This window comes from Drosophila subobscura, chromosome J (assembly GCF_008121235.1).
Source record: "Drosophila subobscura isolate 14011-0131.10 chromosome J, UCBerk_Dsub_1.0, whole genome shotgun sequence".
Taxonomy (NCBI): domain Eukaryota; kingdom Metazoa; phylum Arthropoda; class Insecta; order Diptera; family Drosophilidae; genus Drosophila; species Drosophila subobscura.
The window spans coordinates 23,766,471-23,785,098 of record NC_048532.1 but is presented as its reverse complement, the minus strand read 5'-3'; the positions used below and the strand labels follow the sequence as shown (position 1 = coordinate 23,785,098).

General features: G+C 45.3%; 2 protein-coding genes across 2 annotated transcripts in view; both read right to left on the bottom strand.

Annotated features, from left to right (window-relative positions):
* Nucleotides 1-14,895, bottom strand: part of LOC117893080 (intersectin-1-like) — a 36,389-nt gene extending 21,494 nt beyond the window's left edge. Inside the window, exons 1-7 of the mRNA XM_034799496.1 lie at nucleotides 14,729-14,895; nucleotides 11,950-14,662; nucleotides 11,189-11,886; nucleotides 10,365-10,987; nucleotides 1,769-3,609; nucleotides 1,141-1,681; nucleotides 92-1,075 (exon numbers count right to left, since the gene is read on the bottom strand). Coding sequence (XP_034655387.1) covers nucleotides 92-1,075; nucleotides 1,141-1,681; nucleotides 1,769-3,609; nucleotides 10,365-10,987; nucleotides 11,189-11,886; nucleotides 11,950-14,662; nucleotides 14,729-14,860 — 7,532 coding nt within the window. The 5' untranslated portion in view covers nucleotides 14,861-14,895. The remainder of the gene's footprint in view (nucleotides 1-91; nucleotides 1,076-1,140; nucleotides 1,682-1,768; nucleotides 3,610-10,364; nucleotides 10,988-11,188; nucleotides 11,887-11,949; nucleotides 14,663-14,728) is intronic.
* A 2,031-nt stretch (nucleotides 14,896-16,926) lies between these two features.
* LOC117893706 (mitochondrial import inner membrane translocase subunit TIM50-B) lies at nucleotides 16,927-18,113 on the bottom strand. The gene is given in 4 exon segments (XM_034800393.1): nucleotides 16,927-16,989; nucleotides 16,991-17,530; nucleotides 17,532-17,986; nucleotides 18,098-18,113. Coding segments are annotated over 4 exon segments (1,074 nt in total).
* Between the last annotated feature and the right edge of the window lie 515 nt (nucleotides 18,114-18,628).

The window sequence follows — 18,628 nt, the reverse complement described above, 5'->3', positions numbered from 1 at the left end:
CGTACTTTGAAAGTTAGTTATAAATAGAGTTAGCGGGGTTTGTTGCTAGTAATATGGATGCTGATGTATCATCCTTGGAGTAATTTAGTACCTGCTGCTGCGCGGTTGTGTGGGCGCCGGTCTATAAATATAGTCTCCCCCCACGCCCACTGCTACCTCTAGAGGTAAGTCATCCCGAGATCCTGAACTTTGACGGAGGGACCGCTGAGGTTTCAGCACCGTCGTCGGGTGCTCGTAGATCCGCGTCTCGTTGCTCATGAAATTTAACTCGCTGTTGCCGCCAGAGTTAATGGTTTCCCTGTTTCTCAGCAGGACAGGTGGCTCAAAGTCACTGCTTTCCCCGCGGCGGAAGTTCATGATCGGCGATTTGCGAAGCATTTCGAACGTAAGCTCATGATCGCAGAGCCGCGTTCCATAGCTCTGAGGGCTGCCTGTTTTTCGCGTTGGCTGGTGGAGATTATTGGAAGAGGAGCCCGAAGATTTGGGTGACCGTGAAGCAGTATACTCAACGCCAGATCCGTTGACTGGTGAGCTCGATTGCCGTAGACGAGAAGTCGAGGAGGAGCCTGTCGGAACAAGGCCGGAATCAGCGGCAGGCTGTAGGTAACGAACTCCGCTTATGCTCCCACTGCTTCCATTGTTATTATTGAGAACTGCTTCACGATATTCCTCGTCGAAGGAGCGGCTTTCCCGCTCTATTCGCTGATTCTGGTTGCCTCCACTGTCCCCTCCACTGCCACCTGTGTGAATAGATCGTGGTGACTTAGCTTTTGATCCGGCGCTGCGATTAAAGTTATTGTAGTCAAAGTCGAAGGACCGTGCCTTATCCGCCTCATTCTTCCGTGGCCTTGTCGTATTTCTGGTCGACGCCGACAAGGGAGCAGGTATTTTGTTAGCGGCTGGGGGCGTGCGAACTGTAGGCGGAAAAACGGCACGAACGCCCAGACGAGGCTGTTGATAAGAGGGCGCTGGCGGTTGTTTTGGCTGTTGCTGCGGCTGGTGTGCGGACACGGCACTTACATTGACGATTGATTTGTGCACTCGATTCGGGGAACGTTCGCTCAGTTGCAATGATCTGCACGAATAGGTTCGGTGAGCAGATCAACATGATTCATTAAATAACTTCTTTGCTTCACTTACCTTGACCGTCTAATGCGGTGCTCTTGTTCTGCTTGCTTAGCTGCACTTTGGGCAGCAGCTATAGCTCGACGGTGGTTGGTCGGACCAGATCCAGGAATGGGGCACGGCAATCCGCCTGCCACGATTGAGGTGGTGCTAGCGTTAAGGCAATCATGAGAATCTCCGCCACTGTAGCTGGAACTGGAAGAGCTGCGGGAGATGTTGGGCGACGTCTTCTCGCCGTTACGCTGTCGTGCCTCCAATGTGTTGTTCCTGGAGCCGGAGCTCTGGCGTGAGCCCAATAGGGAAAGCTGTGATCCCTTCTTTCGGCGCTCCTCAGGTGTCAAAGATCGTGATTCTGGTGTCAGCGATCGCTGTTTGCGCAGGCTGCTGGATGAGCTGTGAGACTCATTCCGGTCTGGCGTTAGTGACCGCTGGCGCTGCATCTTAAAGGGTGAGATACTGACAATGCTCGAACACGGTTTCGGAAACTTTTGGTTTCCAGCCGATAGGAACTCGCTTAAACCCCCATCCTCGTTATCCAATTCATCGTTGGAAAGATCTGGCAATCGTCAAGACGGGTTCACATCAGTTAATTTAGAGTATATGGTAGATATCAATGGCAAGATTACACTTGGAAAGTACTCACCCGATCGCGCACCACTGTCGCATGAGTTGAGGCGCTGGCTTTTTGTTGTGTCGAAGCTGCGAAAGCGCGATGCTCCCATGCCTAGGGAGGAAGGTGGCGCTGCAGGAGGTCCTGCGCTTCCCATGCGGTTGAACTGGGACTTACGCGAGCGCCCCAAGGCATGGATCTTGGATCGCTCAGAGGAGCGTTCGTGACGCGAGCGCGGAGAGTATTTTGCCTGTGTGCCTATGGTGGCGGCCCCGCCACAAGACATGCTGTAGGCCGGTGGCGCCTCCTTCACCGACGCGTTCAGATACGCAGTGGTCGTTTGGGGACTTAACAATTTTGGCGAGCTGTCTCGACTACGGAGGGAGCCACTGCTGCCGCCACCACTCTCCCGCTTAGTTAAATAGTTGGGCGAGTTTCCGGTTAGTGTGCTGAAATTCGGGGAGCGTTCGCGCTGTCCTGCCAGAGGTGGCATACCTAGGTGTAGTGGAAGCTCTGAAAGATGTCCATCAAAGCTTCGAGAGAACGTTTGCACATAGCTGTTGGTGGGGGTTGGTCGTCGCGTATCGTACTCAAAGCTACGTGAAAAGACCATGCCCTTGACGGATCCATTGGCCATATGCTGTGGGCTTTGTCGCGCTTCAGACTGCAGCACAGGAAGTGGGAGGGGACGCTCCACCTGATGCGTGGTGCGGCTGTTGTCCTGGAAAGCGGGTGGCGGCGACAAAATGGGAGTGATAGGCGAGTCCAAGTCGTTTGGGCTCTTGACAGGCAGGAAGCCAGGACGCTCATTGAGTATGCTTGCCATTTGGGGGTCGATAATTCGGTAGCCCGGTCGCAGTGCAGGATCACGTGAGGAGAATCCGCCAAGCCGCGCCTCGTTTCGCTGTATCAACTCTTCAACTTTGGAGCCAACAAACTTTGGCTCTGCGATGCCAACGTTCGATTTTAGCTGTTGGTGCTGGTATATAAATGAATAATGTGCCAGGTCTGTCCGATGTCCTTGCGCGTCCATTGGAATGACGCGGCCTGCAGCTCTACTTCTTCCATTGTCCTGCAGTACACAGGCCGTGCTATCGTTCTGCTGACGTCGATAGCCGCTACAACTGTCCTCTTTGAAGCCTTCACGCTTTGTGTTTACCTGTACCCAGCCAGACTTGTTCAGATAGATTTCCTCCTTGTTGGTGGCGGGCGAAAGAGATTTGCGCCCAGAGCTGGGACCGCCGCCGCCTAATGCTTGAAAGTGGTCCCCAAACAGATAGGTGGGCACTCCGCTGTTGGCACCAGTTGTCACATTGGCGGCATTTCCCCCACCTAATTGGTAGTGCATTCTACGGGCCTCTAGCTTCTCGTTGAAGCTGCGGTTAGATGCCTCAAGACTTTCTCGTCGCTTGGCAACGTACTGCTGGAAAGCGGAGAGGTGCTGCTTTTGAGGGGCTGGGTTTAGCGTTTGGCTTATCTCTGACTTTTGTTTCTCTGGAGTATCGACGCGCTGTCTTGGCTTAAGATGTTGCTGTCGTGACGATGCTGGCGAAGTTTCGTTTGCATTAGCATTCTCGATAGCTTCATGACGCTGCCGATGCTGCAAATTCTTGGAGGGACTGGTGCGGGATCGGGGCCGACGGCGCTTCGGTAAAGCGGGCAGTGGTAGTGTGCTAACGTCTAGTTTTTCAAGAGTGGATGAGGAGAGTTCATCGTTCTGGGACTCGCGCGTTACGGAATCTCGTGTCAAATGACTATCGTCCGATTGTGCCTCACTGGAGTCGAGACAGGCGTAGTCCTGACGAGTCAGTGTTCGGGACTGTGCTGGAATCCCTGCGGTTGTCACAAGTACAGGGATATCGACGGTTCGATCACTAAAAGAAAGATGAGTTCCGTTTTTGTTTCGTTGCATTGAAGAATTACTTTGTTCTAAATATTTATGTTTTTAAATTGCCTTTGAATTCAACGCAAGTTTGGAAATATTTAAAGCTTGTCAAGCTAAATAGCTAAGATAGACGTAGCCGGCATCATTTCGGACCCGTCCTCGTGCTCGAACACCAGTTCAATGCCCGGGAGCTTGATTCAACACTCGCTTCAATTCGTTGACGTCTACATACATACATAAATACATACATACATATGTGTGTATGTATGTTCCAGTATACATACGTAACAGCTGAAAGCGGCAGCACTTATGCAGTTCTGCCAGCTCTAAGTGCTTTGCCTTGTGGCTGCCACTGCTGGGGTCTGACAATAAACTGTTCGAGGGCTGAGGTTGGGGACACTGGTTGGTGGACAACATAGCCAAATATGTGGGTCGAGAGAATGTGAAACGCTTTGACGTTATGCATGGATCTTTCCAGCGAAAAACTACAAAAATTGTATCAAGTAATAGTTGCTAAATATTTAACACGTCTTTGAACTTGACCCTGAACTACAAAAGTTAGTGGCAAAGAAAATATGTCGTTTGAAGTGGGCATGTGGCTAAAAAAGTTCGATCCCATTTGTTAGACGACAGCGCGTGGTGATCTGTTCTTCAGAGAGATGTATGTATGTACATATGTATGTATGTACAATGTCGATACATAAATATGTATATAAATATTTCCATAAATGTTTTTATCTGCTACATATGAACATATTTTACGCACATGTATGCTTCGATTAAAAAATGCAAGTGGGTTGTATTAAACGTTTACATAAGCTGCACAGCTTGACTTCGAATTAGGCTAACGCGTCTGACCAATTTACATACACATGTACATATGTACATATGTATGTATGTATGTACATATAAACATGTACATCTGTGCGTGTGAAGAAGTGAAGTGTCAATGACAGTTCAGTATCTGTTGGGGCTGAGAGAAAAAAAAGAGACAGGCAGCTGAATCCATGAGAACGATTCGAGCATGGAACTGGATGCGAACTCATTTTAAGAGCTTGAGACTGACAAATCCGGAAGCGTCTTCACCTCTTTGGCTCTTGTGTTCGCCGCTGTTATGGTCGTCTTTTCACACTCCTCCTCCCACTTTTTGGTTGGTTGACGAGGGAAACGTATAAACATATGTGTGTATGCACATGTACATATATCTTTGATGTTTGGTTTGAATTTTCTAGTGAACTAGACTTCTAACAGGCAAGTATACAATAAGAAACGAGAAGGGACGTGTGAGACGCTTCTTACGCGTCACAACTTTTATACCCGGCACTCAGTACTACATCTGCAACTTAGCGGTTATTTGTCAAATTTTACATTTTTTCTTTATCTGTCATCTACATCAACAACACTGCTCACGCCAACACGCTCCTTTAGCTCGCCACCCTCCCCTATAGACACACACTGCAGAGTCGCGGCAGAGTCAGCGGCAGAGTCAGCGGCAGAGGCAGCGGCAGAGGCAGAGGCAGTGACGTGTCAGGGGCCAGGCCATAAACAGCGCGAAGCAGAGTGTGAATGCTGCGGGACGGGGTGGGTTTGGCTACTGCAAATTAATTTCTTCATTGTGGCTATAATAATGATCCAATCGTATCCCAATTTGGTGATCTGATAGATATGGTCGTTCCCTACGGAATGGCGTTTTTAGTTTTCTGCTATCTTCAAAATTGTAGATTTGGGAGGTTTTCGCCCTTTTGCGGAGGCGGAAGGGGGCGTGGCTCATTTTTTGAAATACACTTGTAACAGTGTGAGCATACAGAAGTCTGGATGCAAAATTTGGTGGCTCTAGCTCTTATAGTCTCTGAGTACTAGGCGCTCATCAGGACGGACAGACGGACAGACGGACAGACGGACAGACAGACAGACAGACAGAGACTCGGCTATTGATGCTGATCAAGAATATATATACTTTATGGGGTCGGAAACGTTTCCTTCTGTGCGTTACATACAACCGTTATGTGCACAAATACAATATACCCTATTTACTCTTCGAGTACCGGGTATAAAAAAAATTCGACAACTTAAAAGGCAGCAGTACATCTTGTGAGCCCAGCATTGCTGTTTATGGCATGCGAATCTAATCATTCGCAAAAGCTGTCCATCCAAAATGGGCATCAACCAACAACAACAAAAAAAAAAGAAGAGCTAATAGGATCGTTGCCTCTTTTGGTATGTGTAGGCGTCATAACTTTTAGCCCAATTTGTGGCTTCTCAGGTCTTTTTTATACCCGGTACTCGAAGAGTAAATAGGGTATATTGTATTTGTGCACAAAGTGAATGTATGTAACGCACAGAAGGAAACGTTTCCGACCCCATAAAGTATATATATTCTTGATCAGCCTGCTATCTTCAAAATTGTAGATTTGGGAGGTTTTCGCCCTTTTGCGGAGGCGGAAAGGGGCGTCGCTCATTTTTGAAATACACTTGTATGGATGCAAAATTTGGTGGCTCTAGCTTTTATAGTCTCTGAGATCCAGGCGCTCAACAAGACGGACGGACGGACAGACGGACAGACAGACATGGCTCTATCGACTCGGCTATTGATGCTGATCAAGAATATATATTCTTTATGGGGTCGGAAACGTTTCCTTCTGTGCGTTACATACAACCGTTATTCCCCACAAATACAATATACCCTATTTACTCTTCGAGTACCGGGTATAAAAAGTTCGATTTTTTCGAGTAATGTTGCATATATCGTCACTTACATGTGCAGACATAACCGCGTTTTGAGGCGTTTTCTGGAAGCTTTGCCTCTGCTAATTTCTTCGTGTGTGCACTCGTAATTAAATATGCATAGAGGCACGTGTGCGTGTAAAGATACACATTTTCAATTATTTAAATTACCACACTTTCATCATTTGGTAATTGAAACTCAATCAGCCATTAAATACACTTGCTGTACATACAATGTACACACAAATAATTTAAACCATTCTATGTGATTGGTGGACTGATAAAAGCGCCTATCTTAACTTTTTTTTTCCATCAAAGTGCATGTATTTTCACCATCACGACTCTACTCGTGTGTCTATCATTTAATGTTGAAAGTATTTCCACTCCTTTTAACTACACAGTGTCCAGTGAAAGCTTGCGAGTTCCTTTTAGCGTGATTAAAAACATTCGAAGACTACCGCAGACTATTGCGAGTAGAGAAAAGACAACTCTAAGTGATGCTTAAGGAACTTAATAAGTGTGCTTAAGTCTGCTAATCAAAATTATTCATCAAGATGCCAAAATAAAAACGAAATAACGAATACTACCAAGCTTTTCTATCAATTCATGAAATGAAACGCAAGACTTGCCCACTTGGACATGGCAAACAAAGCTACTAACAAACTCCTCCATACATTGTGCATGCGTCTGAGGCATGCTGAGCTTCATAAAACTGGTTTTCCAATATTTTGTAGCCACACTTGTTGACTTTTGCAAAGCAGGACGATGACGAGGACGAGGGCGAGGACGGGTATTAGTAAATCGATTGCATTCACTTGCATACACCAGTTGGTCAACTTGCACTTTCGACTGCGAATAGTCATTTTACTAGCTCAGAAGCTGCTTCTTCGAAGCTGTGTGATGTGGTAACTCTGATCGCTGCAAGCTCAAGCTGCAAACACAACTGCAATCGCAACGGCAACGGCATTGACTGGAAGCCAATGACCAAATGAAGTTACCACCGTAGAAAACAAGTTTCACATTTTTATACCCGGTACTCGAAGAGTAAATAGGGTATATTGTATTTGTGCACATAACGGTTGTATGTAACGCACAGAAGGAAACGTCTCCGACCCCATAAAGTATATATATTCTTGATCAGCATCAATAGCCGAGTCGATTGAGCCATGTCTGTCTGTCCGTCTGTCCGTCTGTCCGTCTGTCCGTCCGTCTTGTTGAGCGCCTGGATCTCAGAGACCATAAAAGCTAGAGCCACCAAATTTTGCATCCAGACTTCTGTATGCTCACACTGTTACAAGTGTATTTCAAAAATGAGCCACGCCCTCTTCCGCCCCCGCAAAAGGGCGAAAACCTCCCAAATCTACAATTTTAAAGATAAAAGAAAACTAAAAACGCCATTCCGTAGGGAATGACCATATCTATCTGATCACCAAATTGGGATCCGATTGGATCATTATTATGGCCACAATGAAGAAATTAAGTTGCAGTGGCTAAACCCACCCTGTCCAGCAGCTTTTGTTGCTTTTACACATTCTCTCATTCACACTCTGCTTCGCGCAGTGGCAGAGGCCTCTTCCCCTGACACGTCTCTGACTCATCTTCTGCCGCGACTCTGCCGCTGCCTCTGCCCTGACTCTGCAGTGTGTGTCTCTAGGGGAGGGTGGCGAGCTAAAGGAGCGTGTTGGCGTGAGTAGTGTTGTTGATGTAGATGACAGATGAAGAGAAAATGTAAAATTTGACAAATAACCGCTAAGTTGCAGATGTAGTACTGAGTACCGGGTATAAGAGTTGTGACGCGGCTTAAGACGCGTCTCACAACGTTCCTCCTCGTCTTTACCATATTTGTAAGTGGCCAGGCCAGCCAGCCAGCAGCTCATTATGATCGCATTCATTATCATCAAACAATCGAAGGGTAATGGTAGCTTGTACTCGTACGCTCACTCGTAGGCAATTCGTAACTGTTGAATTGGCAAAATGCCACCAAGCATTTTTTATATTTTTTGCAGCAATGTCTTGAAGGTTTTGAAGGTTGCCAGCGATTTCCAAATACTTGTATGTTTTTTTTTACTTATCGGAGCTCTGTTTTTGGCTTCTTCAAGTTGAACTTGTTGTTTCAATTAGCTGCGCTCTGGATGCTCTTTTGTACATTTAACTTGGAATTTTTGAACTTCTGTGCCAAAAGCCAGAAGCTACTGTATGACAAGTGCAAAGTATATAATTCTTTAAACAATGGTGAGGATCTTAACAAATGTTTTGTGTTTTTACCAAACGTTTTTTAACTTATGCGACCAGAACAAGTAAAACATGGATGACATAAAAATTATTATATTCTGCGGGGGCACAGGCTACCATAAATTTCATTAAAGCGCGCCTCTTGGTATATGTTTGTATGCATGCATGTACATACATATGTATGTACATATGTATGTATGTACATACATAAATACAATATACTACACGTATAGGGTGTAAGCAAAAGTACATATACATATTTGTATGTATGTACATACGAATATTTGTAAATACATAGGTAAATGACTGAATACCCATACAGAAAAACGAAACAAAAGACAAAATTGATTTATGTATGCTGGAGCTCTTGTATTATGCGCCATGTTTGGGTATGAGTATGCGTTTTTCGCTTTTTCCGCAAAATTATTGATTGCCCAAAATTGTATTGAAGAAGGAAACAGACCCGTAATACACAGCATCACACAGAAGGTCGGTTCGTTCGTCAAAAACAAGCATCAAATTAATGCTATTAAATAAATGTATGCCCATGTGTCATGCGTCACGGTGAAATCTATCACAGCATTCACGTGGTTCTACGCTTGTGACCTTATGGCCTACCTTATGTACTACCAGATCCACGGTTTTAAAACTGACCTAGGACAAACTTAACGGTGCGAAAGTTTTAAGGAAAATGATAGCACGGCCAACAAACTCGAGGCAGACATGAAGTACCCTGAATTAAAATAAAAAGCTTGCCTACTTTTCTGAGCGTTTACTTACAGAATTTTCTGTTGTCAGGAGGTCACATAGTCTTATGTGTATGCTCGATTTAATTTGATATTGCATATGATGTTTTTTAACTAAAATATATCTTAATTGGGCCGACTTACGGGCTAAGTCGTTGAGTGCACATTAACACCTTTCGCTATCGATACATTTCTTCTAGACCATATTCATTCAACCTTAGCCTCATTGATCGTTGGTACAATCTTATTAATGAATGAGGACTGTCTTTCTGGCCCACACTTTAAAGTGTATAATATGTCCCATTTACTCATTTACATATATTGTAGGAGATCGGTTGGGAAATTCTTCGAATCAGGTTTGAATCAAACATGTTTCCGTTAGATCTCCAAGTTTCTTTTGTTAATTACATTACGGAAAACCAAACGAACTCAAAGAATCAAAACGGTATTAAAGGCACTTGAAACAGTTTAAATGTACTATGTACATACATACATATGTATATACATATGTATACACATATGTATGTATAGATACTCAATGCAGCTTTTTTGCCAGTGGCTCAGAAAAAGATTATCTTAACCACACGTGCTCAATCAAAAATTTTGCTTAGGAACAAGCTGCGTCCTTGCAGTATCACCGGTCCCAGGCACTCCGCGCTTTAGCTGTTCCATTGAAAACAAAGTTCAGACAAGGGGGATAGGGAGATAGCACAAGGTACGATTAATGCAGAATGCAGCCCAATGGGGAACTCTCAACAGCTGCTGCGCATTTAATTTCACTCTCATGAAATGGAAATAAAAGCACATTCTAATTAGACCACTTGGAAATTGCACACAAAGGTATTGATCATTTGCAATTGACATTGAATTCACTTATATTTTATAAGCTGGTCAATGTTGTAAACTTTAGACACACTTTCAGAACCGCGGAATCAACGAAACGAAACACTGGGAGAACAACAAGTGTTATTTGTCTTTGTCAACTGTATTAAAATACAAGCTATACATTTTCGGTTGCGGGGTCGTAAATGGAGTCGCGTACCTGTGCGTTAGCGCTGCGCTGTCCGTGTTGACAACCGGTAAATACGTTACGTATACGTTGCTGTCCGTGTTGCAACTGAACTGGAAATCGACATCGACATCCACATCGGTGGCGTTGCCGCTAACGCTGGTGCTGGCAGGGGCGTCGTTAGAGTTGATGTTTCCAGCGTTGGAAACTCCATGGACAGTGGGTGTTGCTGGTAAACTGGTCTGTTTCTCCTCCAAACATGTTGCGGCAGCATGTTGTTCAATGGCGCTCGTTTGGGTTTTTTCATCGTCTCTTGCTTTGCTTGACTCTTCCTCGTGCTTTCCCCTCAATGTTGCTTCTGTAATCTCGGACTCGGTTTGAAGGCATGTGTCCATCCCTACTAGCTTCTCAACATCATGGGGTGTGATTTGTTCTTCAACTGTGCTTCTCCCTTGTTTTTTGGACTTAGCATCGTCGCTGGCAATATCAATGTCATTCCCTTGTGGTGTATCCGGTTCAGAGCCCTCTGCGATAGGGTCAGTGTGGGGCAAAGTATTGACATCCTTTGTGGAGTTTTCCCTTTCGCTGTAAATTGTTTCCTGGCTGCCTTTCCCGCCTGCTGCCTCCTGTGAGCATGCCACCAAACCGAACGCGCCCTACAGAAATATCATTTAATTAAAATCTTGTTCATCCTTATTTACTGTATTCAATTATATCGGCTACTCAGTGTAAAGGTAGACAGTAACTTCCATTGGAGAGAAAGAGATCTCCCGATGGTTTTTATTTATCTATTTCTTAAATGTAAATGAGGAATGTAAATATGACGTGGGAACTTGTGAGAGTTTGATTTGTCCTACCTTACTTTGTGGCAGGCAGACTTCAGTCGGTAGGCTTCCTGCACCAGAATCCTCGCTGCGTGCATCGTAAAACACATCGTTATCTTCCTGTTCTACTGAACCTATATCAGGACCTATTGCTGGATGGCCTAATCCTGATACCGTAGAACAAAATTCTGCTGGTATATTCATATCCGTTAGGGCGATTGAAATTTTTAATGGAGCTTCTGCCAACTCCCTCGTTTTCTTCTCATTGTGGGATCCCGTGAGTGACCTGACGCTTGGGCTTGGCACTGCTGGCGATTCGCTAGTTTCACTTTCGAGACTTCGTGACTTTGTGTCATCCTGAAGTCCTTCCATATTCGCTTTAAGCTCTTGCAGATCGGAGTAAGTTGCTGGGGACGGTGGAGGAGGGGCCGGAATGTCTTTTCGTCGGGTAACAGGGCCAGGTACGTTTTGATGCGATTTTGTACTGCTCGTACGATGGTGTCTCTTACCCGGCGTAAACTGTTCTTCAACATTGCTCCCTGTCCAAGCGTCCTTTGCATCGAATCCCTTGGGCTTAGATGTAAATTTCGGGCTTTGCGACTCGCTTCCCGCCATTGTCCTGCTGTGCCTTTTAGGTATCGTTCCCGTGTTAGAGGCTACGAGTCGGTCCAGCGAAGGAAACTCACGACGCCCACTGGGTTGGGACCTTCGCTTTGTTGGTGTAGGGTCTCCTGATGAATGCAATTTATTATTATCTTAGAATCAGGGTTAGAAAATATATTTTGAACACTCACTGGGAATGAATGTGGCCGGCAGTACAGGCTGCGACTGTAGACTTGTACGAGGCGCAGGTGTAGGCCTGACTCCTGCAGCCGGACGACCCCTGCTCAATGGCAGCGTAGTCACAACTGGTTCCGTGGGTTCTTGGGAGACAGCACGTTTGGGGCTTGATCTTGAATTGGTGTTATTTCCTCCGGCCCTGGGTCCCCGTCTGGAAGACTCCAGACTATTGTTCCTTTGCATTTCAGACTGATAAATGCTTCGCTTCACGTCATTTACGTGTTTGAAAAAGTCCTGCGCGTATTTATTTTGTTTGAGGTCCAGCGGAGCAGAGAACTGCTGTTGTAGCAAGGACGGCGGCGTTTTAGATTTTTCCTTCAGATCCGTGCTATTGTCCTGGAAACTGGACGGCAATGTCCCTGCGGCAGTTTTGCGAGGTATGCCACTGCTGCCACCACGAGCTATAGACCCATACATGTCGTCAAAATCGGAGCTGAAGTAATTGGAAGAACAATCGCAATTTCTGCACTCGTATCGACAGTTGTCAGAATAGCTACATTTATCGGGGGGTACTGTAGTTGCACCCATAGCAGTTCCCGATCCCATTCCAATAATTCCGTCCAAGCTACAACGTCGGCAATCGTATCCAAGCCGACTCTCTGAGCTCCCGAAGTATCGCCTCTGACCAGAATTTGAGTATATCGAAAAGAGACTTGAATCGCTCACCCGACCGCCGCCATGCCGCCGATGGGGTCCGTACCGTACATAGCGCTGCGAGTTGTCGCTACTACGAAGCGAGAACTCGCTCAGAATGGAGGCCTTCGAGTCGCTTTTGTACATCTGCGGAGGATCGTATGGGTCGACCAGTATCTGGGAGCCACCGATGGGGCGACTGGCAGCATACATTAAAGGATGAAGAGGAGCCGTACCGCCGACTGCATAATATAGATCTCCTGTATTTGGCGCGGCAAAAACATTTGCTTCCAAGCGCGTTATTGTGTTGTACTTGTGCTGGGTAAGGGAGTCGCTTGAGGAGGAGGATTTTGTGTTCAAGAGTTGCAAGGAAGCTCCTCCTGCGACTGACCCTCCATTCTGATAGCTGACGATGTACTGCTGCTGTTGCTGCTGCTGTGGTCGGCGAGGCGGGACCGATCCTTGCGCAGCTGCAGATCCCGCAACTGGCGCCAGCAGAAGACTGCCACCAATTGCGTACTGACTTGTCAGCGGTTTGCCAACGATTGTTGTATGGTAGGGCTTTTGGTGTGACTGTGGATGATAGTAGCCGCCGTAGATTGGTTTCTGCAACTGATGCGGCTGAATGTGCTGCTGCTGCTGTTGTTGTGGCTGCTGCTGGTCGCTGGGCGTTGTAGTTGTTGAAGTCGATGTGGTGGCCGACGATTGCTGGAACTGCAATATCGGATTATAGTCTCCCGTTATGGCTACAGGTGTCGTTTCGATTTTGTAAACGCCGGGATTATTGGGGTTGTACGACTGGAACTCCAGAATATGGGCAGCGGGAAGCCCGACCCGTGACGATGAGCATAGTGGATCGTTGTTTTCGTTGTGGTACGCCTGATTAATGAGCGGCTCCTGTTGATAGGTCTGCTTTGGCTGCTGCGAATGCCTTTTCCCTACCCCTTGCACCGCGTGTGCCAAACAATACTCACAGTTGTCCTTACTACACTGTTCCATGCAGATTTCACAGTCCGCAAAGACCCCAACGGCACTTCCCTCACTGGGCCCACTCATTACGTGAGGTGGCACCTTTGGCCCACCTTTTTGGACCTGTTGTAGATGGTTGTGAGCCTCTTTGTCAGGTGGTTGTGGAGGCGCCGATGAGGTTGCCAATTCTGTAATTGAAGTGGTGACAGTTCCAAGTGTATCTTTAAAGAAAATCTCCTCATAAATATTCTCTTCGCTTCGTGTGGCAATTTTCTCGGATTTGGCATCTGGTTCCCCACTGTACAATGTGTTGCGTTGCTTCGTAACTATCTTTTTTGAGCTCTTTAAGCCCTCCTTGAGCAGATAGTAATTAAAGCTTTTGATTCCAATTTCGCCACGCAGGAATCGTTTGCCGATTGCAACCTTTGCCGCTGCGTCGGCAGCTGTCTCCACATCGTCTACTTCGCTGGCTTCCGTCTGGACAGCCTCGACACTGCTTTCATTATACTTCTTTCTACTGGGAGCCTGGTCCTCAAAATCGTGGCTCGGCTTGCTGACCAGTGCCGAATGTTGGGGATGGCCTGGATGCAAATATCGACTGTTGTCAAGACTGAGGTTCCGCTTTTGCTTGGAGTTGCGCTTTTGCGGTCCTTTCTTGTCACTTCTTTCAGTTGCTAAACTTCGCTCTAAGCTGCGTACGCGACGAGTCATGCTGCTGGCTTTGGCTGGCTCCATCGTCTCATTGTCGGAGCTACTTGAACCACAGTCATAATTGACGTTGGCGGCGGTACTCCCAGAGGGCGCACTGGCACTGTTGGCGCCCTTGTACTTACTTTGTTTGGCCGAAACATACTGATGGAGCTCTTTGGGTAACTGGTGTTTGCTCAGCAGACTGCGTGACGATGCAGTCTGCCCAGGAATGTCGCACTTTGACTTTTGCTCTGCCGAGTGGTTTTCAGGAACACTGCCACGTCGAATGGGATTTGCCAAATGGCTTATGTCCTCGGTATACGCGGGATCATCGTAGATTCTTTCCCGGACTAATGTGGCTGAGCGGTCCTTTGTCTGCTAATAAATTGTAAAGAAAAATGCCGGGACCATACACCACTAAAACGACTGACTACCACTCACCTTAACTTTGCTCTTCTTGCGACTGCGATGCGGTATTGAGACATCCGTTAACTTCAAAAGCTTTGGTCTAGGAGGTCTCTTCGCCCCCTTCCCTCGCTCATAAGTCAAGTCCAAATAGGTCTCGGTTGTCATTCTTCATAGACTATGCACAGATCGATGTGATTAGTTGTAGCTCTCCCACAGTCTTTAGCTGCAATGAATGATGATATTTGATAAATAGTTATAAGTTGCATTCTTGCAGCAGCTGTCTAATATTTCCTTTACTAAACTATACTCAAGTGACTAAAGTAATGAGCTCTCTCAGCTGTTAACATCTTTTCCACTTCTCCAAAGCTATAATGAAGAAAAAGGTAACGCAGAACGGCAACTTTTTAGCGTATTATTGCAATGCTGTTGTTGGAGTTTTCCATTGAACTTGAAGCTGATTATATTTTTAGGGTGTGGCAGTGGCAGAATGCGTTTAAACCTGAACGAACTCTTCGCATGGGTTGTAGCGAGCAAATATGTACATATTATCTGATTCCATAAGTCCCCGCACCTGATTCAAATTATTTGTCGAAAGTGGTTATCGTTGGATGGGATTGGTTTCAGCATTGAATCTCTAACACAAGCTTCCACACAAAACTCACAAGAACACTAAAGCCGTTCAAGCACTGGGGCTAATAACGAAGGAGTTTACCTCAGCTTTAATTGGAAGAGTCGACACAAGTGCAATAATGTAGAGCTTTAACAATTCAAAGACTTATGAGCTGTCAAAATTAATCAGATACTTGACACATTTTCCTTATTTTGCTACTGATACATAAACATATACATATGTATCAAAATATTTTTATGTACATACACTGTCATACGTTTTGTAGTGCCTTTTGTGTGCCGTGGGTACGCCTTCCGCACATCCAAGGCACAACACAACTCACAAACGTTCTGTCCGTTACGTCAAAACCGAACTAAATTGGTCCGAGTTCACAATTCCAGCAGTTTTGGCTTGCAAGTGAGAATGTTGTTGCCGTTGCCGCTCGGCCACCCCATGAAAAGCTGTACTTGCAACGCCTCACGAGGATGCTCAGCATCATGTTCCTTGTTGACGTTTGCATGGTTCGAGGGAGAGCGTGTGAGACAACGACATGGCAAGAGATCCCCACGCATGCGTCAAACTTTTCCTGGTTTTGACATTTCCACGAACTTCCGCAGCATGGTACACATGTTGTATGCCACTGCACTGTATGATATGAAGACCATATTAATGTATATATGTATGTATGACCATACTTGTTGAGGCCTTACGTTTGTAAATGCCTTTCTGCATATGTAAATATGTACATATGTATATGCGTAGCAAAAGCCTAATCCCGGTCTGAATATATTTGCACCTACATAGATGTTGGCAACATATTGGGCATAACGTGTTTACAGTTGTTGCTCAACATGCTACTCCTAACAGTATTGCGCAGGACTCACCTAGTGGAGTGTCTCCTGCAGGGTAGTTGTTGATTGTGGAAATACGTATACATACATATGTATGTACTATGTACAGACATTTGTAAATATCTATTTGTGCCAAGCGTTTCGCTTGTTTTGACACGTGTTCGCGCACACAATCGCTGGGCGGTAGCATGTTGCTGGCTTTGTGTGCTGAATACTCCTGCGTAATGTATTGCTAATGCATCCTACTACCATATGCATATCTTGTATGTCTTATCATCCAACAACTGTGTATCCGCCACTGCCACTAAATGTAGCAATTAGAGTGTTGCTTGCTTCTGAGAGTCCAAATCCAAGTTCAAGAAACATTTTTAAATTGCTACCGAAACTTCAATATGTCCCAGAGACGGACACGCACGGACAGTTTTGAACACACAATACGCATCCATGTGTACATTAGTATGTAAGGACATGTACATTTGTACATATGTATGTATGTACAAATGCAAGGATTGAGATACATCAATCTACAAGATTCGCAGCAAACATGTACTATGTACATATATACACATGTACATACATACATATGTATGTACATTGTTGATGTTTCTCTCGCCAACCCGTTGGACTCTCTCTCACGTAAGATTTCTCAATTTGCCTTTTAAGATGAAGATAAATCATTTATCAATTGTATCACTTTTGCATACAATAGTGGAACAGAAAATATTTATTAAATGAATCAGCATAGAAAGGGGGATGTTAAAACCAAATATTTAATTATTGGGAAACCGGCGAGTCCAATTTTTGACCAGCGGCTGTGGTTTGTTTGACTTTTCCCAACTCTTCAGCGAACATTTCGTCAATGAGTCTTTGCTGGTTTTCACGGAACTTGGCAACGGGGTCTTCAAACTGGCTATAGTAATGCAGCGGCTCACGAACATCCTCGGTTTCCCTGATGCCGAGAACACTCAGAAACGACACTAGACCAAACAGCGTCGTGTCATCATCCTTTCTCAACCATCGGGGTATCGAAAATGTGTTTCTCGGATGCATCTTCTTTGAGTTCTTGTCCCAGTCGACGACTACCACATGCTTCAGATCGCGGTTCAGATTGTCCAGATTCTTAATGTGGTGGCCATCAACAAAGTGGGTCGAGTCGCGAACTAAACGATACATTATGTAACCGTTTGGATCGAGGGCGTCGAGGAGAGGAAATACAGTCACTCCTTGTTCCGTCGTGTAGACCACGATCTCAAAGTGTTTGGCACATTCCCTCAAAAACAAGTCAACGCCAGGACGCTTCTTGAAGCGCCAGCCTGTTTTATATGTCCATTCAGGATGTATTAGGACGTCCTTAACTACGAGTACCAAGGTACTTATATGGCGGCTGCACATAGGGTGCATGCAATTCGTCTGGAAGTCATTTCTGACTCGAAGGCTCTCGAATAAACTTCGTAAACTTGTTCACCTGCCTCCATTTTTGTCCGATATTTTGTTGTAATGGCGGCAATTCGCTAAACTCATCATCAGCCTCAATTCCCTGCTCGTCCAGTGTTGGCTGTCCAAAAAAATATTTGGCCCAAAATGATAACAGCAAACCGCCCATACCAAAGGCAATTAATCCGAGTTTTGTTCGTCTCCAGGATCGCTCAAACTCTGCCTTTTCCTCCTCCTCTTCGCGCTTTTGTCTCTTCCGACTTTCTTCATCATTAAGATCTATTGAGGTTTGTGGAAATAGTTTTGATAGAATTTCCGTATGGCTATTCTCAAAGGTCGAGTAGTGCCGATGAGCAGAATATACCAGCGATGAATCGCGGTTCACCGATATTCCAACTAATTAAGTTACGGCTCATGGCCAATTTCTTTGCTATCAATCCTATTGCTCCATCGGTCGGAGTTTCCTTTTTGTCAACCATCGTGGGCAACACGCGTGAAGTAAGCAACCACGATATTCGGCCATATCGTCTTCGTGTTAAATGGAGTCCCATTGTGGCTCTGAAAGTCATTTGCAATCCTCGAATTCAGTCTGATAACTTCAATATTGTTATATTTAATTTAAATTTAGAGTAAAAACCAAATCAATAGACACAACTAAACTTAAGATTTTGTTTAAAAAACTTTGCAGAAAATTAGTTTCTTCGTGTTGTTTATCAAAATAAAGAAATTTTGTTTCAGACAGCCGACTGGGGTATGATATTTTTTTGTGTGCAAGTAGAAACAACTCACAACAAACTCAATGCTCCCTGTTCTTTCTGCTATCTGCTACCCGGTACTCGAAGAGTAAATAGGGTATATTGTTTTTGTGCACAAAAGTGGATGTATGTAACTTACAGAAAGAAGCGTTTCCTACCCCATATAGTCTATATTTATGTATATTCTTGATCAGCGCCAATAGCCGAGCCGATATAGCCTTGTCTGTCCGTCCGTCCATCTGCCCTCTGTCCGTCCGTCTTGATGTAGATGTAGATGACATAT